The 21,100-nt window shown below is 41.0% G+C and overlaps 1 protein-coding gene across 5 annotated transcripts in view; it reads right to left on the bottom strand.

The window, feature by feature from the left end:
* The window catches only part of LRRIQ3 (leucine rich repeats and IQ motif containing 3), a 44,149-nt gene that overhangs the window by 11,619 nt on the left and 11,430 nt on the right, over nucleotides 1-21,100 (bottom strand). For 3 of the 5 annotated variants that reach the window (XM_088673905.1, XM_088673906.1, XM_088673907.1), the window contains exons 5-8: nucleotides 14,356-14,509; nucleotides 11,572-11,709; nucleotides 8,295-8,430; nucleotides 760-1,480 (exon numbers count right to left, since the gene is read on the bottom strand). In XM_088673905.1, coding sequence (XP_088530031.1) covers nucleotides 760-1,480; nucleotides 8,295-8,430; nucleotides 11,572-11,709; nucleotides 14,356-14,509 — 1,149 coding nt within the window. The remainder of the gene's footprint in view (nucleotides 1-759; nucleotides 1,481-8,294; nucleotides 8,431-11,571; nucleotides 11,710-14,355; nucleotides 14,510-21,100) is intronic. The other 2 variants (XM_088673908.1, XM_035124021.3) reach the window with 1 other exon arrangement.

Here is a 21,100-nt window from a genome sequence, read left to right as displayed (position 1 = left end):
TGGCCGAGGGAGCTGGCATACAGCTTCCAGGTCATGTGGCCAGCATGACTAATCCGCTTCTGGCGAACCAGAGCAGCACAGGGAAACTCCATTTACCTTCCCGCCGGAGTGGTACCTATTTACCGGTATCTACTTGCACTTTGACGTGCTTTCAAACTGCTAGGTTGGCAGGAGCAGGGACCAAGCAACAGGAGCTCACCCCGTCGTGGGGATTCGAACTGCCGACCTTCTGATTGGCAAGCCCTAGGCTCTGTGGTTTAACCCACAGTGCCACCCGCGTCCCGCATATGTATGTATATGTATAGTATGTATATGTATATGTAGTAGCCACTTTCCAATACTTTGGCCACATCATGAGAAGAGAAGACTCCCTGGAAAAGACCCTTTCCCTGATGCTGGGAAAGATTGAGGGCAGAAGGAGAAGGGGACGACTGAGGACGAGATGGTTGGACAGTGTTCTCGAAGCTACCAACATGAGTTTGACCAAACTGCGGGAGGCAGTGGAAGACAGGAGTGCCTGGCGTGCTCTGGTCCATGGGTCATGAAGAGTTGGACACGTCTAAACGACTAAACAACAACAACAACAACAATATAGTAGCCACTTTAGGCATCTTGGACATGACACAGAAAATCAGGATATAAATATTTATTTATTGGGGGTTCCAGTTTTCCCCAAGAACTATCCTTGAAGACTATCTATAAATTTGTGAAAACTTAAAAGCTTTATGTGCAGTGAATAATTAAGAAAAGCAAACTTACCTCTCCTCGCGGAAATTTTCGAACATCTCTCTTCGCTGCTTCTGTTCTTCTATAATTCCTCTAATTGCAACTTTTCGTTCTTTCACAGATTCTTCATTCTTCCTCCATCCATCCAGTCTTAATAAGCCATTTGTCAAAGAAAGATGTTGAGTGCTGAAGCGCTGAACAAATGTATGTTCAAATGTCTTTTTCTTCCTGATGTTTACAAAATTGGTATACTTTTGCCTCAGTTTATTAACTGACTTTGATCTTTTGTGTTTCTGCTCTTCCAGAGTATCTTTAGTCTTGAGCTTTCCCTCTTCGTATTCCATCTGAACTTTCTCCATTTTATCTTCTTGTAAACGATGGATGTAGTCTGTAACTTCACATTTAATAATCTGCATTTTCATGACATGCCGCTCCTTTTTAAGCTCAGCTTCCAACTTCTGACTTTCCAAGTATGCTTTATCAATAGCACACAAGGGGCGAAGTCTGACAGCTCCAAATGCTTTTGCAAAGGTCCTCTTATCTATGCTCACTGGTTCATGAATAGGCTTAGTTGGAGTTATAGGCTGTATGAAGTCACACAAGTCATGTACAGCGTCAAAATTTTCTTTGTCTCTCTCTCGACACGACTGCAGCTCATCACGCAATGAATAAAAATGCATTCTATGTATGGAAAGCCTGAATTTCATCGCCATCTCATCAGCTTTAATTTTAGGTACCTTCCAGCCTAAGAGCGCTGAACATAAAACAGTTCAACAGTTACATTAGTATTTCCCCAAATATTTTCAATGTATTAAAGTTTTCATTAACAAAGTCACAATACAGCATTTTAAAATAAAGAAGCAAATCCCATCCAAAGAACCAAATAATGGAAAGTCTACAAAATCCTTCCGACTGCTTCAGGGACATACTTGTGAGGCTTGCAAAGATGAAACCCTGGATGAATGTCTATCCTTGCAATAGTTCCGGGTTTCTAAAACTTGGGTCTCCAGCTGGTTTTGGACTATGACTCCCATCATCCTTAGCAGCAGGACCATTGGTCAGAGATGATAGGAATTGTAGTCCCAAAACAGTTGGAGACCCCAGTTTGGGAAACCCTGCACTAGATAATTGCTTGCCCAAACCAGCTCTGCCCTGCAAGGCCTACCTTATATCCCCACTAACCCTTGACAACAGCTTATCCTAGAATATGATGGTGCTTTTTTCATCTTCTCCAACCTTGCCATAGATTGAAATGTTTCTTCCACTCATTTTAGCCTGCGGCTGCCCCACATCCCTCAATTGTTCATTTGCTAGGTCATGTATAAGAAAGTTGTATGCTCAAGAGAGGAAAAAGCAGTAACAGAAGAAGATATATTCTTTCCCCTCCCCATTAAATAAGACTTTCATTCAACATTAGGTACAATATACAGAGGTGACAGATTTACAGCCTAATAAAGACACAGTGGGGTGAAAATGAAAAAGGAGGGGGCTGTTTCGGAATGGCAACAGCAAGAATGGATAAGGGAGGAGTGATTGGGAGCAGATTGTGCTGAAAACACCCCTGCAAAGTTGCTAGTCTGGGAAAATATTCCACTTGATGGTAGGCCAAATCTGATATTACATTGGTATACCACTGCCAAAGACCAAACACGCAAATAAGGAAAATGAGCACGCTAAATTTCATTTCGCTTTTCTCAGCTGTAACTTAATATTTCTGCTCATTCTGGTTTTTTTTTATATCTGCGGCAAGGGTACCTCCAGCCTGTGTGCTTTATTAGGCCCAGCAAGGTTCCTAAATTGGCTCACAAGGCGGCTTTCCTAGAGCCACATTCACCTGCCCCACGAAATGTTAACATCAGGTGTGGGAAAGACAAAGATTTAGCTGAAAAGGAACAACTGAGAGCCTTAAAGTGTCCTCCCAGTTGTTACTTGGCAAGCAGGGTTTGTAATCAGCGGCTTTAAAATCTGGTGCAAGAGCTCCCAAATGGAGCCAATCCCTGCTGAAAGCAGGATTTGCAGGGTCTACCAATCAGCTGATTGGGCAGCTCTTGCAAACCCTGCTTCCTTTGCCTGTGGAGTTTGAAATCAAACCACATGGAGGGGGGAACCCACTTCCGGTCTCACCCACCTGCTTTTTAAAGTATTTGTTTTAACAAGGTATTTGTTTTAACAAAACAAGGTCTGTTCTGGTAAAACAGGAAGAGACAGAAAAACCACATTTATCCAAGATGTGTGGTACAGTATAACCTATTGGCATACATCTCTACACTTCTTCCTGCCAGCTTTGTTATAATAACCCTTTTAAGTATTGTGCAATCTATTACATGGCTTCCTTGCTGCAGGGGAAACTGAGGATGGTTTCTTGAAATTATTTATGCAGACTGAGAAGCTAACACATACCTATTGGCCTCCCAGCATACTTAATAGTGCTGGTAGAATTAATAATATTGATTCATTTGTGAACCGCTTTAGAAGAGCTCCAATTTAAGAATGTGCATAAGGCCTAGCCTCTTTGAGCTTAGGGAACTGGGGTGGATAATTCTTTGGATCCTGGCCCTTATCAAAAGCAAGCAATTTATTATTCGGTTGGTCAGATCTGGTTTCCTGTCGATTCACCTACCTATGACTTTGCACCCAATCATTCATAATCAAATATAAAATGACTGGGGGAAACTGACATGCAAATGCTAACCAGCTTAAATATAATACATTAATAAGGCAAGTTTGTGAAGGGAGCGGGAGAGTTACAAATCTATTGTTTCCCCAGAAGTGTCTTGTAATTAATGAAGGTACTTTTCTATAAGCATATGCTATACTGAAATGGATAACCCATTAGGAAACAATCTAAATCAAGTATAGTGCAAAATCAAGGAAGCCCGTAGCATTATACCATTTAACTGAAAGAATAAGTTTTAGTCCTATTTACCCGTGTTCCCAAGATTCAAGGCTTCTGCAAGTTAGGCTAGCCTAATGATGAGTAGGCATGTATAAGAAAGTGCAGGTCAGTGAATAATGTCATCTCTGTTGGTGAATAGCAATGCTAAAGCACAGGACGTGCATATCAGACTAGATATGAATCTTTTTACTGGTGACCTCTGAGATGTTTCTAGCTTCTGTGACTCACAACTAGAAGGCAGTGTCTTCACTGATTTCCAGGCTAGTGGATACCAGCCGACATGGCAAATTTGAAATGCCAATGGCAATGCATGCATTTTCTGGTGAGAGAAAAGCTGCTGCCACTTCTTCCCAGCTCAGGAAGCTGCAATGTCACTGCGAGGAGCAGGCAAGAAACAACATCAGAGATGGAGAGGAAGTGGTTTGAAATTGGTGGTTCTGCTTTCCCCACATCAGATCCCCTTTTGTGCTGAGCACCAAGTTGCTTGTGAATATATATGCGTGTGGGCGCACACAAAATTATACACAAAATATTTTTAACAAATAAAAGCATCAGTTGCCATGCTATACTACCATATTGGCCCGAATATAAGCCACACTTTTCCCCCTCCAAATTCCGATCGTGAAAAGTTAAAGTGTGGATTATATCTACGATCTTACGCTGCTGGCAAAGCAGCACAGCTCCCCATCGCCACCAGAAAGCAGCCTGGGAGCGCAGGGCAATGGCGCCCGTCTTGTCCGCGGATTCCAAGCCTCGCCCAAGCCACCGAATTTTAAAGGTGCGGCTTATTTGTGGGTGCAGCTTTTATTTGTACAGGGACGCGGGTGGAGCTGTGGGCTAAACCACTGAGCCTAGGGCTTGCCGATCAGAAGGTCGGCGGTTCGAATCCCCGCAACGGGGTGAGCTCCCGTTGCTCGGTCCCAGCTTCTGCCAGCCTAGCAGTTCGAAAGCACATCAAAGTGCAAGTAGATAAATAGGTACCGCTACAGCAGGAAGGTAAACGACATTTCCGTGCACTGCTCTGGTTCGCCAGAAGCGGCTTTGTCATGCTGGCCACATGACCTGGAAGCTGTACACCGGCTCCCTCGGCCAATAATGAGAGCTGAGTGCCGCAACCCTAGAGTCAGTCATGACTGGACCTAATGGTAGGGGGTCCCTTTACCTTTATGTATCTGTTTATGTGTCTGTTAGTTTAAAAAAGCTGGACTGTATGTGCATATAATATGCATATAATATTGTAAATGCAATATATATAAATATGTATATGCTATGTATTAGAACTGTGAGGTTTTTTAGCAGAACTAATAAAAAACAAACCCCAATTTCTCGTTGAAATCAAGGAATAAAATGGGAATTAGAATAAATCAGTGTTAATAGGTCAGGAATTTATAAAATTCAATCCCAAGGTAACACAGCAACAACAGGCAAGAAATTTCGGAGCGGTATATTTCTTCAGAAAACCTGGAAGCATGCAGTGTTTTTGTTATTGGGCAGATCACTCCGGATATCAATTCTCTCACTAATGACCTGTGAGATGGGCCTGACTTGTGTAGAATACCAGAAGAAGAACCGTGTTCACTTATTTCCATGTCACAATTATCTGGCATTGCTGGCTCCAAGTCACTTTCTGCCACTCACACAATATCTCGCTGATAATGTTTTTAATTTACTCAACCTTCATCTTGTCTCTGTATCAAACAGTACCAATGCTATCCCAATTCCCTCTCTTCACCTGAGCTCATCTGCTATTGGCCTTTGTTAATGACCTGCTTCCATTTTATGTTTTTGTGCCACTTCTGTGCCACTCTCTGCAACTGCAACGATCTATGCCTCTGTCAAACTACACTCAGAATGGCTTCAAATCCTTCTTCAAAATTTTCTTCCTGAACCGTACCTTTCCAGAAGCAACACAACTTTCCTTTTTTCATACCACCTCCTGTCAACTACACTGGCCTGTCTTTAGACTGCAAGCTCACTGATGTTCCCTACCATGTTCTCTTAGGTTTAAATAAATTTAAGTCGAAACAGCTCACCAAGGTAACCGAATCAAACTGGAATATTTCTCACAAGAAATATGAGATGTTAAATTTTAACAGGCCACTATCTAAAACTTGCCAGTAGAAATGCAGTGTTGCAGATAACGAAAACACTGTTAAAGATAAGCCACTCCATTGGGGATCATCAAAGTTATTGAGGGAAGTAGAAAGGTAAGCCATAAACCAATCTGTAAGAAAATAAAAAGCCCCCCTGAAATGTCACCAAAAATAACACAATTGGAAATACCAATGCCCTTGTTAGACAGTGTTTGCAACAGTTTTGTTTTTAGCTACTTTATTGAGTGATTGTTGGGGGGTTGTCACAATACAGTGTTTCGACATGCCACAATGAACCACCCACTATATGCTTTCAGAAGGTGACCTGAGAAGGTGTCGTTAAAAATAATGAAAATCAGTGTCAATGAATCCGAAAATGTAACTATAACTTCTCCCCATGCCCCAGAAATCCTTCAACCACCACAGTCAGACACTGCTAAGCAGAGTACTTAAGCACATTTGTATGCATAGAATTTCCTCTTCATTAACACAACATAAAAGATTAATAATGAAACCCACATTGCACATCAGTAAAAATCTTTATGCACTGAAATGTTAATAAAAATAAATGAAAACAGCTATGTAGGAATGGTTCCATATAATACTAATGACATTTTTGTCTACTCAAATTTGCTGAATCCATTAAATCTGAGATGGCCAGCACATGGTGGCCTGAAGGCCTCAAGAGGCCCCAGTATCCTGACAAAAATGTTCTGAAATCTTGAGAATGACAACTTTCCATAACTGGTTTTTAAAACAAAAACAAACATATTTCACTTTATCAAAACCCGTGTTTTTCAATTTCCATATGTTGAGACAGCTTTAGCCTACAGATCAGGAGTAAATGGACTTGCATTGTACCCATGGCAAGGACTCCAAAGCTATTTTATTCTTGGTCCCTTCCTGACTTTCAGTAAAAGCTAACTAACAGCTCCAGTGGCCTCAACAATGCCACTTTCATGCCTACAAAATCTGAGTTTCCAGTAACCCACTCACTTTACATGTGGCTGTTTCTTAAAGCAGGAGTAAGAAAGCTTTGCCAAACAAGCAGAGATCTTGGTCTCTGTTCACTACTGAGGAGGTATGATTTAACTGTGCACACACTCATGACAGCGAGCATAGGACTTTTTAAAGCTCTGTTCGTTGCTATGTATAATAAAACTGCAATGTGTCCATGTCCACTAATTCTTTGCAATGGAGGGTGATGGGGAAAGAAGTTGTGTGGTAGAGATCACACAACTCTTCCACCAGAGAAGAAACTGTGGCCCATTGTGAATCAAAGTAAGGCACATTTCAGTTTAGTTGGGTGCTATTTGTAAAACTGCAATGTTTATATGTCCACAGTATGCTTGCAAGGGACGCGGGTGGCGCTGTGGGTTAAACCACAGAGCCTAGGGCTTGCCGATTAGAAGGTCGGTGGTTTGAATCCCCGCGACGGGGTCCCGTTGCTCGGTCCCAGGTCCTGCCAACCAAGAAGTTCAAAAGCACGTCAAAGTGCAAGTAGATAAATAGGTACCACTACAGTGGGAAGGTAAACTGCATTTCCGTGTGCTGCTCTGGTTCGCCAGAAGCGGCTTTGTCATGCTAGCCAAATTACCTGGAAGCTGTATGCCGGCTCCCTCGGCCAATAGAGCAAGATGAGCGCCGCAACTCCAGAGTTGGTCACGACTGGACCTGGACTGGTCAGGGGTCCCTTTACCTTATGCTTGCAGACCAGCATTACACTACCTGCCACAACACTGTCAATGGATGCTTTCAAAGAAACAAACAAATGCACAAAAATGGCCACCAATGAGTGTATTTATAGCTGTGATCAAGAGGGTGATGACAAGAGCTTGGAATCACTCTGAGATTACACAGCACATTCACATCAGACATGACTGGTCCTAGACAAGTGTCTTATCATGCTAGCTATGTGTGGAATACCATGTGCTCCCTAGTCAGTGCTGCAGATAATCACAGGTTTCTGTGTACTAGATGCCCACCACCTTGTAAACGTTTCATCAGAGGACTGTAGTCTATAGAGTTGTGCAAAGTATATTCCAAATGAGGAACTCCAGGACATACATGGTTAATAATCGGACACCACGTGAATGACACTGACGATGACGGATGAATAAACATTTTCAGTCTCATACGTCAATGTCAAAGCCGACTTTCAAGAAATTAGCAGAGGTCCTCGTCATTTTATTAAGGAAATGCACCCATGTGTTAACAATCCCTCCCTGAATACTGCAGAGAGGGTTGTCACAAACATTCAGATTCTGCAGTTTTTTTGTAAATCAAATGGCACATTTCTAGTCATTGAATTGCAAACTTGCCCACAGACTTGCTTCCTGAATACAAAATGGAAAAACATACTGTGTAAATATTTGTCCATAACACCCTAATAGCATGAACAGATCAGCGCTAAAATCAAGTAAGTACATTTTGAGATGAAAGTAGATAAATACTAAATATGATAGTCAGAAATCAAAGTGTATGGATATCCATAGGTCTGTATCCTGTACAGAAATGTCATAACCATCACCTAAAATATCCTTCCTTCACATGCTATAAAAAATACTTAAGTTACTAACCCCTCTTTGGTGACCTTTTGGATTTCTGTTCTTTCATTTTTTTCTTTTCTTCCAATCTGAGTAACCTCAAGATAATGGGATATTTTAATCTTCTCAAATATAAATGAAGCTCCTTAAGATCTTTCACTTCTTTAATCTGTTAAAATCAAGATTTCATCTGTCAGAGATATTGCTATAGCAATATTCCAAAAATCTTCCCATCAGCAACATTCATTTGACTATATATTTTTTACTAACTTTATTGCTATCCATTTAATGATGCGGTAAAAAAAATGCTAATTCTTCTTTTCTACCCTTCCTTCAGAAATTATTTGTCTCTCTAGGCAACATCACTGTTTGCATGGATGAGTGAATACTTGTTCCAACCTCACATCTCTATGCTCCTTGAATAAATTCCAGCTTTTAAACTAAACAACCCTTTCACTCATCATCTGTTACACAAAGATGCATTTCTCTGCAGCTTGTAGCTGGCAAGGGCACCTTAGCTTTATCTGTGCAAACAAACAAGGAAAATTCTCAGTTTGAGCAGAATCATATGGTATTCTTGGGGCATTTTTAAATGACTACAGTGGTGACTAAACTGAAGTCCTCTCATCGCATAGGTGCAAGTGAGCTCTAGTTAGACCCAGATCCATGTTCAGAAAGTGGTGGTGGGGGATACGTGTTCAGACCCCTGGGCTCTCACTTGTGGGGTGCCTCAGGGTTCCATCTTCTCCCCCATGCTTTTCAGCATCTACACTACATGAAGTTGCTGGGAGAGATCATCAGGGGGTTTGGGCTGGGTGTTCGTCAGTATGCAGATGATACCCAGTTCTACCTCTTTTTCAAATCAGAACCAGTGAAAGGCAGTGAAGGTCCTGTGTGAGTGTCTGGATGGATGGCGGCTAGCAGATTGAGGTTGAATCCTGACAAAACAGAAGTACTGTTTGTGGGGGACAGGAGGCGGGCAGGTGTGGAGGACTCCCTGGTCATGAATGGGGTAACTGTGCCCCTGAAGGACCATGTGCGCAGCCTGGGAGTCATTTTGGACTTGCAGCTGTCCATGGAGGCGCAGGTCCATTCTGTGTCCAGGTCAGTTGTTTATCAGTTCCATCTGAGACCCTACCTGTCTTGTCAGAGTGGTGCATGTTCTAGTTATCTCTTGCTTGGACTACTGCAATGCACTCTACGTGGGGCTACCTTTGAAGGTGACCCAGAAACTACAAGTAACCCAGAATGTGGCAGCTAAACTGGTGACTGGGAGCGGCTGCCGAGATCACATAACTCTGGTCTTGAAAGACCAACATTGGCTCCCAGTATGTTTCCGAGCACATTTCAAAGTGTTGGTGCTGACCTTTAAAGCCCTAAATGGCCTCGGTCCAGTATACCTGAAGGAGCGTCTCCACCCCCATTGTTCAGCCTGGACACTGAGGTCCAGTGCTGAGGGCCTTCTGGCAGTTCCCTCACTGCGAGAAGTGAAGTTACAGGGAACCAAGCACAGGGCCTTCTCAGTAGTGACGCCCGCCCTATGGAACACCCTCCCACCAGATGTCAAAGGAAAGAACAACTACCAGACTTTTAGGAGACATCTGAAGGCAGCCCTGTTTAGGGAAGCCTTTAATATTTGAAGGACTATTGTATTTTAATATTTTGTTGGAAGCCAACCAGAGTGGCTGGGGAAACCCAGCCAGATGGGCAGGGTATAAATAATAAATTGCTGCTGCTGTTGTTGTTGCAGTTTGTGAGTAGGAAATAGTTTCAATTCCCTTGATTGTTAGATTACTGATCAATGGATTTCATTATCATTAAATTAATCTCTTATTTGAGCTAATGTAGATTCTTGCAGCTATTATGTACTGCATGGATATTTATTGGGATTCAACTTGCACTCACCTACTATGAAATCTATAAAAGGGCTGTCAAATGTCAGTATTTCTACATTGCGGGTTCTCCATTATAGAGAGCACGATTTGCGGTGGGGGCTAGCAAACCACGTCTGTGACAAAGGTGGGGGCATGAGTGGCCACCGTTTGATTGGATATGGGCTGTTGTTGGGCATAATTGTATGTATCAATTTAGTAAGTCAAGCCCCTGGGGTATAAATACTTAAATGCTTGGTTTTTTCCTTCTCTTTGGCTGCGTTTCTGATCCCCACCCTCCCTCCGCTGTTTTTAGGCCTCTGTGTTGACATTGCTATGATTATTATTTTTTGGTCGCCTGTATTCAGGGGCCGGTAGGAATTTTTCCCATTTGGCTGATTGGCTGGTGCCATCTGGGTTTTCGCCTACTGCATAGCAAATAGTCACAACTTGTAAGGTTGGTGGTTAGGCATTGGTTAGTTTGGTTGTATTAAAGGATCTTATTGATTAAGTTGGCCCCAAGTTTATGCCTGCGTGGTTGGGGAAATCCTGGTCAGGGATACAGGGGCTCTATGCTGTGTCCGTAACCCCAAGGTAAGGGGCCAGGGCGGCATATTGATGCCTCTGGGAGCCTGAAGGGAGATGCCTCTGGGAGCCTCTCGTTCAGTGCACCCGGGTCCCCGTCTCTCCCTGTTGGATTTCCCCGTGTTGACAAGGCAAGTTATTATTATTATCATTTCTGTCCTTAGGTGACAGTTGAGAACCAATGCCTACGCAACCACTCACATTGTTTTGGATTTAATAAAGTTGTGGCCAAATTCATGCCAAAAACCATTAAACTTAAATCCTGTCTACGTTGTGATTTATTTAGGGGTGGTTTGGGGACCTCCACACGCAATACTTGTATGACCAAATACAATGTGCCAGTCCTAGACCATTGAGAGGATTTGGTTATACCGATGAAAGTTAAATTCACAATAAATGTTTTGTCTCAATCCAGATAGACAAATCCATGAGCAGAAACAGGGTGGTTTTTTTAAATCTACAAATACCCCACAGAATGGAAACTCCATGAAGCATTTGAAAGGCAGACCCAGAATTAAACAAGGCACAGCTGCAAAAACAAAACAAAACAACTGTACCCTGGCGCCCACCATGTGTTGTGGACTACAAGTCCCATCAGCCCTAGCCAGTATAGCCAATAGTCAAGGATGATGTGAGCTATAGTCCAAAGCATCTGTGGTCAAGCTAACCTGGTCCAATAATGTTTGCATTTGTCTTACCAGCTGAAGCCTGTAAAACCAACTTCTAGCCCCCAAGGCTAGTGACAAATCTGGATATAGGACCATCCTAAAGCTCTGAACTAGCTCCTTCGGAGGAAGTGAAAACCTATTCAGAACAGGTGACTGATCAATTTCTCTGACACAAGAATCACTCACCCAAAGCTTATTTCCCCTCATCCAGCCCACCGCTGCATCCAGACCAGAGTCCAGGGCTTGCATAGTCTCTCCTGATCCAGATGTTATACAGAAATAGAGCTGAGTGTGGCGACACCTGGTCCCCAAATTCCCTAATGACTGACATCATATAGGTGTTAAACATTGGAAGATAGAATACCACCCTGCAGCACCCCATGACACAACTGTGCAAATTTGATTGTGAGATTTCTACTAGGGCAAGCTTTTTAATAAAAGGAAACTGTCTTCCTCAGTAGCTTAGTGCTTAAAGAAAGATTGGGGGGGGGAGTGGAGAGCAAATTCCTAATGGAGTTATAGAGAGGCATACTTCTGAATTGTATGCTCACGCAATGATGCCTGCATATTGGAGCCACAGGCCACCATCACACAAAGTGGAAGCAGATGTTGCCCACCCTATCAGAAACCATTTCATGTCAATTTAGAATATATCATCGCAATTCCTAGTGATGGAACAAGCCATTTTCTTTTGTTACATCCACTCAAACACAGATTGCTGCCACATTGCCTTAATAATATTTGCTCTTATTTTTTGGATGTAATTTAGACATATCAATGTTGAAATTCGTTCTGCTAGTTTCTCCAAACAGACTGCTAGTATTTGTTTTGAAAAAGCAAATAAAAGGAAAGAATTAAGACTTAAGAAAATAATATAAAATGCTTGTATATGCTTTTTCTAAATATCGACTTTGTATGATTGCATCTGGTAGTTCAAAACTCTCATTTTGTCTATTATTATTTTTTTAATAAATAATTTTAAATTTTTCAGGGAGTCCTAATTGACTACTAAGCAAACTGCAGTCCACAGACCAGCAAATTCTGCAGAAAATCCTTCGTAGAGTATTTAGATTCATTATGCAACATATTTAATTGTATCTGAAAAACATGAAATGATCAAGTATATAAGATTACCTAGAAATGTATATTTCCTTACACCAAAGAATCTTGACGAAAAATGTGAGCAGTGTCACAGATATGCTTATCTGCAAGACCAGGATTGTACTACAAGCTCCACCCACACAACTTGCTTCCTTCAAACATACTAACATTATCCTTGGCATTGACCTTGGGTTTGATAAACAGAGAGGGACTTGTGCTTTAATTGCTCACTACAAGTACTGACAAGGAAATATAGATTTTAATTAAAACTCTTTATTTTCAGATTGGTGAGCTGGCTTTAATGGTGACCTCAACAATGCGATTCCAACTTCAAGGGATGCAAGACAGAGATGTCTGTTAGCCTCCATCACTTTTCCCCCTTCAATTTTCATATAAATAACATTGTCCCAGATCTTCAAGGGCCTCAGCACTTTTCTCCTACAATTCTTGGTTGCAAGCTTTATGAGACATTTCCCCAGAGACCTTGAATTATTTTGTGAAAAGGAATTCCTTAGCTTGGGCTATCCTAAAACCAAGATGGTTTGTCTGCTAAAAGTTCACACCTACGTAAGTGATGAATGATAAATGATGAAAGTGCGGGCTCCACTTTTCTCCGTAACCACTTGACCGATTGTCCTGAAATTTTGACACAACGATCCAGGCCACTCCCTTGAGTGTTGTTAGAAGAAGAAGAAAAACCCAACACATCTCAGACAGTATAAATATAGAAAAGATTAAGAATTGTAGGTGTCTGAGAATTCAGTTCAATCAGAACTAGACCTGGTCAGGGCATTTGGAATCCACAAGGCTCTCAACCCTACAAGTAATCATAGCCATATTTACCATTACCCGCTTCTGAGGTGGTAACCTGGTACCCCCTGCACTTAAGATTTTTGGGGGAAAGGTGGAAAGATGATGTCAAACTGGTTACCCTTCAAAAACTGCTTTTTTCAGGTCATTCTTGGGATCTCCCACATGGCAATCCCATTGCCATGGTGAAATTTGTACTTAATTTGAATCTTCCAGGGTTCTCACTGCCTTGCTTCCGTACTGGTAAAAATAACATCATATGCCAGATACAATGTTGCCCAAAAAGTGTCATTCGGAGCACATTTCTAATAGATCTGTACAAAGCTGGTTCAACAAGTGTAAATTCCTTATAATCAAATATGGACACATTTTCCAGGGCTCTACTGATTTTCCTTGGATCCACAGAATGATTCTTGCTGCTATGTGTAAAATGCAGATTCTCCCCTATAGTTTTTGATAGTGCTGCACACAACTCATGGCCCTGATGGAGAAGGAAAAGGGTGTCTGTCAGGCCAACCCATACCAGGTCAAGCTGGGCACCATCTGCCCTGCCTGGATCTGGTTCCAAAATAGTTCAGGGGGAGGGATAATGCTTAATTAATTGTTTAAAACCCCAATTAAACATGCAGCAGGCAGGGAGCATGAGGGAAGGAGGCATTGCCTCTCCTTCTCCCCACTCACAACTAAGGGGGTGCTGCTTTGCAAGTGGCTTTCCTGCAGCAGCATTGATGCAAGATTGATGCCTCTACAATAATCCTGCAGGGTGGTGCTTCAGGCAAGGGCCATCAGACAAGCTTCTCCTGGGACGATGCAGTTTTTGGCCAGGTATGTCTCAGCCTTTCAATGGGGTTTTCCAACACGATGCCTGTCTCTCCTTTCTGCTTGATGCCTGACAGTCCTGGATCACTGTGGGCCACCCAATCCGACCTGCAGCGATCTGTAACTATCTCAGCCCAACTCAGGCAACACCTAAATACTGCTGAATATGCCCAGTTTGCCTGGGGAAAATTGTGGTGCACAACCCTAGTTTCCAAATTAATATATAAATAGCACACTTACTGGGATCCCAGATGCATGCATTTTGACCCCAGCATGCTGTTCCTTCTTAGTCAAAGCTGTCTGCTTCACATCCCTACCAGATCCTAAAGGTGGTAGCTTTAGTCCACCTCCCATGTGACGTTTATATCGCAGAACATCTTGCATAGGAATCAGGCTGTAAGAAACAGAGGTTTGGCAAATTTATTTTAAGGAGGTGAAAACTCAAAGCACGGTAGTGTGTATAGACACAGCCCTTATTGTGCCTTAATACTTTTTTAAGTATTTTCCAAAGCACTATTTATGTTATTGACAAATAAACTGCATATGTTGCATCAAAATGGGACTGACAAAACACTGAGATCAAATTCCTTAATTTTTATTTTAATTTCATGATCTCATTCATCCTCTCAGTATTGGAAATATGCCCCGCGGTCTTTAATGGGGATTTCTCCCAGGCTAGGTGTGGATAGGATGGCAATCTCTGTCACTATATGTATATTACTGAATTTGCTGAAACTTGTCAGAGATAGATATGATATATGTGAACAAAATCTCTGATAAAGCGCTGTAGAGGCACAGGAAAAAGAATAGGAAAAGTACAGTTAGCTGTCTAAAATTAAAGAAAAGGGGAAAGGATCACTGTATTCAAGCTTAGCTTAAATTTAATGTGGGTTTTCTCCATCAGGAAACAGGCTATGAGGGGACACATGAATCACAAGAGCACAAAATACTGCTGTACCAAGTTTTGATAGCTGAATGCTACTTGCTTGTGAAAGGAAAGGAGGTGGACCCTGCCACCTTCTTCAAACATGCATTTAGTGGTATGAAGGAGGAGGAGACTACAATTATGATTATGCCTGAAGATCTATGGATTGGGCTATACAGTTTTAAAGAAGGAATGGGATGTATATTTTCAAACATATCTCAGCAAAGCATATTTTACTATGGTCAGAGAGAATAAGAGTGCAGTCTTATGCATGTTTACTCTAAAGTCAGTCTCACTAAATTCAATGAGTCTTGTTCTCAAGAAAGTGTGCACTGAATTGCAGGCTGAATTTTTTTTAAAAAAATGCTGCTGTTCTTTCCTAAGCATATTATATGTGACAATGAAAATATCAGTTCTAACTGTAATTGGAGTACCCGGGGAAAATAATGCGCTGTAATTAACGCTAGACATGTCAATCAAAATGAAAAGGCCCCTACTGCACAAATCTCTACACACACTGCCTCTTAAGCTCAAAACCGGACATTTTGCCAGTCAGATTGGTTTCACTTTTCCAGAGAGAAAAAAGATGGGTATGCATTTTCTGGACAGAGAAGGCTACAGCGTGACTCAGAAACCTATGAAGTCTTGGTGCCTGTGGGGCAGCTCAATCCATAGAGCATGAGACTCTTAAACTCAAGTAGGGTTGCCTTGGGGAAGGGTTTTTTTCAGTTCTGAGCTTTTTTCAGTTCTGCTCAAAGTTCTTGAGCTCCCCCCCCCCCCTGGACATTTCAGTGATTTCTGCCTGGACACTGTTTCCGACGGCCAAATCTCGTCTATGTCTGGGAAATTCTGGACACATGGTAACCCTAACTCAAGTTCACAGGTTCAAGCCCTGTGTTGGGCAAAAGATTCCTTCATTGCATGGGGTTGGACTAGAAGACCCATGTGGTCCCTTCCGGCTCCATGATTTTATAACAAAAATGGTGGTAAATCTTAGGCAAAACAATCTGAAAGTGATCTTCAAAGTTCGTGGAGCTGGTCATGGTAATTACTTAACAACTAGAAAGTGTTAAGCATATAATTTTTATAATGTAACATACAATCCCTTTTAAAAAGATTGACAAAACATTATCCACAGAGGGCTTCATATTAACATAATAATGAAATTATTTTGAAGACATTGGAGAGGAACTGACATTTTTAGTATTATATACTAGAGGCTATTAATAACCTGTAAAATGCATAAGCATGAAGGAGAAATATGTAAGGTGTATGCTCTGAACATCTATTAGCAGAATGCAACTATGCTATGATGTGTTTAGGCATTAAGAAGACTTAATCTCTTCCTGAAAAATTATTAAGTCTTTGTAGCCCCTTCTTAGCATTTTCTTTCTAGAATACTAAGAAGCTTGTGCATAAAATTCTGAAAAAAACAAGTACACTTGCAAGTTCTTTTGCAAATGACTTTTAGAAGTCCTGCATCCAATCCAAACTCTACATTTTTATGTTAGCCAGTTAAATCAATGTTCAAACCTTTGAGATTCACTTCTCCTCCAGCCTTCAATATGGGAACAATAATATATGGACAACAATTTACAGGGCTTCTGAAATGTGTGTGTGAAGTGTTTTGAACACTCTAAATACCATGTATTGTTTTTATAGCTCTCAACTTCATTCTTAGCTAGTTGATATAGAACTGAGTAACTGAGATGATGCCTGAACTTATTCTGATGGATATCACAGTGTACTAAGAGTCAATTTTCAAATGTCCTATCCCATCACTTATTTATTTAACCTTAGCCCAAAGGCTAGGGAGTAGTATCAGCAACTTTTACTTAGAGAATCTTGTTCCCTGACAGGGTCATAATAATCGTATAGCTGTTAGATCTTCTTAGGAGTCCTCTGTAGCCAAGCTCCAATGGACTCAAATGCAACTACTGCTACCGGTATTCCTGAAAAGCTAGTTTTCACAAATTAGCAGAGTTTATATAAGTATTCCACGATGATATGTGCCAAAAACATCCAGCTTATAAGAAATTGTCCCTCTGATCTTAAAACACTTGTTTTGGTGTATATGCCTGCAAAGCCACTGAAATCTTCCTAACATCCCAATGTTGAAAGACATGCAAGTTTGTGTTCCTATTAAACTTTTCAACAGCGCACAGATTTTCTGTGGATGCCCACCATGGTGCCAACATGTAAAGGCATGCATTTTATGTTTCATATTCGGTGCACTCTCTCTTCAAAATACATTTGGCTCAGGGAAGACGCATTTTGTACACTTTTCATTAGTTGGGGGGGGGGGGAAAGGAAAATTGTCACTTCCCCAAAGAAAACTTAACCTGTCTGCCAAAATGATGCAGAGTCTGTCACTCTTCATCAGAGTAGCAGCTTGACAAGATTATCTTTAAAGTAGCTTTCACTTTTCATGCCAAATGGTTGTGCGTATCAAAACAAAGATGGCTGTCAGTATTCAGTGTTGCTTTAAGCAACAAGATATGTAGATAGGTAGCAGAAATACATGGACCTCCAGTGTGCTCTGAGTCTCCAAAGAAGAAAAACAAACAAATCTTTAGAACTACAGAGATGCTACAGTGAAGCAGTGCTGTCCCACAGTAGGACATATTTCACTTTGTCCCCATCGCAGCATTTCTAATTCTCCCTTTGCTCTGCTGTCTTTCCCTTCCAACCAATCAGTCCTCTTCCATAACTACCACTGCTTCTTCACTCCCTCTTACAGGCCAGTTTAAAGGCCCCATGGGATTATCATAGTCCTATTATTACTTTCCCCTCCTCCTCTGGGGAGGAGTTCCAGCATGCATCAGTCCTTGCATGTGTCTGAAAGTGGGAGGAAAGGAGATTCAAGAGACTGTTCCTACAGAATAGTCTTACAATGGACTTCATCATTCACTTCCTCGATCAGCCAAGAAACGGCTCCTGAACTGCTCAAATGAGCTACCTGCAGCTCCTAAGGTAGTTGGGCTTTTCGGTTCGTACAAATGACCAGTCAACCCAACGTGGTATGAGAATCATTGATCTAAACTGACAACCTTTCAATTGCTACTCAGCACAAGATGCTGGAATGGATGGAGAGTGTTTTGACAGATGTGGTTTGCTTGCTTGCTGAATGCTTCACAGAACACCATCTGTGTACAAATAATACAAAGGCACAAGTCAGTGCTTTTCATCTTAGAAATTATGATGCTAAGCATGAATTTAACATCATCTGGTGTGGGGTGTAGTGCACCCACGACATGAATGCAGAATACCCTGGAGAATATAACTTTCTTTCAGATATCACGCTGAAAAGACCAAAGAAAACTTTTAACATCTGAAATATCTCAGTTAGTCATTCACATCACTTAGGCACGTGCACTTTCAACAACAAAGTCCATGAACTTTTACTGTGCATATTGTTCCCCATCATGTATACTAATGCACTTCTGCTGCAGCCACTCTAGGTAGCATAATACTTCTAAAAGTTTCACTTCCTGCAGAAGTTTGGGTGTGTGTGTTTGCACATACAATGGCGAGCACCAAGCATATTAAGAACCTAAGTCTTGTCACGGCATGCGCACGTACAAAGGTGTCCTCATCTCCAGTTATGCTAGTATTTCGCTACTCTCTTCCCTGGACATGTTTGTGCAATTTGGCAACTATACTCACAGAAGCTGAATATTGGATTTAATAAGGTGGCATCAATTCTTAAATTCCTTGATTGAAACATTATGTGGAAAGATTGCAAGTGCACAGTAGTGTGTGTATCATAAAGAGATTAAGTACAGTCATATCTGAGGGGAGAAATCTCTCAGCCACCTTGAACAGTTAAGTTAGTTGCAGTCCACGCCATCACACATTTTAAAGAATCCTTGTCTCCCTAGAAATCAAGAGAATTTGCCACCCTGTGAAAGTGTTCATTTCAAAGAAAATTTATCCCTGATTGGTCCAACACTAGAACTCTGCTAGTTCACAGCGTCGGCACAACGTCTACAACGGCAGCAGGGAAAACCAAGCGGCAATTGTTTTCTAGCTCTTATTAAGGAGGGAAATTTGAGAATAAGAACAAATGCAACCTGTAACAAAAACTTGCAGTGTGGAGTGTTAATTTTTCCAATCGGTCACTATACACTAGCAGTACAGTGGTACCTCGGTTTAAGAACAGTCCAGTTTAAGAACGATTTGGTTTACAAACTCCGCAAAACTGGAAATAGTGTCCCCGTTTGAGAACTTTACCTTGGTCTAAAAACGGCATCCAAACGGTGGAAGTGCACCAGCAGCAGGAGGCTCATTAGGGAAAGCGCACCTCGGTTTAAGAACAGTTTCGGTTTAAGAACGGACTTCCGGAACCGATTAAGTTCATAAACCGAGGTACCACTGTATAAGCTTTTACAGTATGCATTGCTGCAGCTTACACATGTTCAAAATGTGAAATTTTAAAGTGAAATCTATTGCTGTTATTTCACTAGCTGTTGACCCAGTGGAGGCATCAGTTGATGTAAGAGAAGGGGATGCAAATTCTGCCCATTCTTCCTTCTACCTGTGAACCTAAAATCTTTTACAAAGTATTGGGGGACCCTGCAGAACAGCCTGTGATTTTTTGGGGGGGAGCAGCAATGCGCTCCATACTGCAATATTACAATATCAAATAGGTTCCTTAAAATTCTGTGTGTAGACTACATAAAAGGAAAAAAGTTAATGCCAGTGACACTTATTTCTGGAATATTATAGAGTGCAGCTATTCAGCTCTGACAAATTTGTGTAAATGATCAATTGTTTCTGTGCATATGTTAATCTACGCTTTAGCTGTAGAATGCCACTGTTGATTAATTCTATATTTATTTGCCTTTGATGCCTTGCTATGTGTTTATAATCTGTTTTGCAATGTCCTATATATGTTTCCTCACACCGAATATCACTTTCATGCACACATCTGAATGACAGCGTATTTTTTTAATAATTAGAGGTTATAAAACTGGGAACCACTACAAGCTTGAGATAATTAGTTGAAATAAACCCTCCATGATGGGAGAAATATTTTTTCAAAAGCTTTTCATGCTCCAAAATTGTCACACAATCCAAGTGTTTGCAATAATGTATGATATTCTTACACGTTCAATGGCATCATTTAAGCTATTATGGAAGACTGTGAAGGCAATGGCGTGTTAAGTTATCAAATAATGTGCAAATATTTAAGGTTCAATAACATATATTTTTTCATTCAAGGGGAATAAAGAGTCAGGAGTTTCTGCTGCTTTTGCAACACCACAAAGTTAAAAAAAAGAAGACACAAAATGTTTTAGATTATCTATAACCTGCTTCTATCCACCCAGTTCCAAATAATATAGTGGCCAAATAGAAACTAATGAAATAGAAATTAATGAATAGAACTTATGTTTCTAGAATATCTACTTCTCACAGGCCCATATAAGAACAGAGTACATTTGATGAACATTTACTGTTCCCAACCCTAATGCTGCGGAAAGCCATCTAATTAGATTTTAATTTGATCCTGACTTGTTTTTAGCAGGTAATTTAATTATTGTTTGATTTTATACCAATGATATATATTTGACGTTACAGTAGCTGCCCTGAGCCCAGTCTCAGCCGGGGAGGGCGGGATACAAATAAAAGTTGTATTATTATTATTATTATTATTATTATTATTATTATTATTATTATTATTAAAAATTACTAAAAATTATGTTGTGAGTTTCCATAGATTCCAGCTCCAGAGTCGGTATTACTATCACAACTAGGAGCCAGAATTTATAAGAACTTACAAGATATAATTGGCACTTAGGCCTATGTAGAAAACAGAGCACCTGCTATGCTCAAGGCTCAGCATCACGTAGGAAGCTCTCTATAAATATAAACTCATTTTTAATCCCTACAAACACTTACAGCCAAGAACGCTGTACAATATGTCTTTCCTGTCTGCAAAACAAAGATCAGTTTATACAATGAAAGGTCCAGTGTTCAGACCAGAAGCCAAATATGTTAGTACAACATGGGTTAGAATGCTGTCATATATACCAAACGCTTTCCCAGCTCAATGTCACA

The sequence above is a fragment of the Zootoca vivipara genome, chromosome 7 (genome assembly GCF_965207765.1).
Source record: "Zootoca vivipara chromosome 7, rZooViv2.hap1.1, whole genome shotgun sequence".
Lineage (NCBI taxonomy): Eukaryota > Metazoa > Chordata > Lepidosauria > Squamata > Lacertidae > Zootoca > Zootoca vivipara.
The sequence above is the reverse complement of the archived record's forward strand: the minus strand, read 5'-3'. Positions and strand labels throughout refer to the sequence as shown.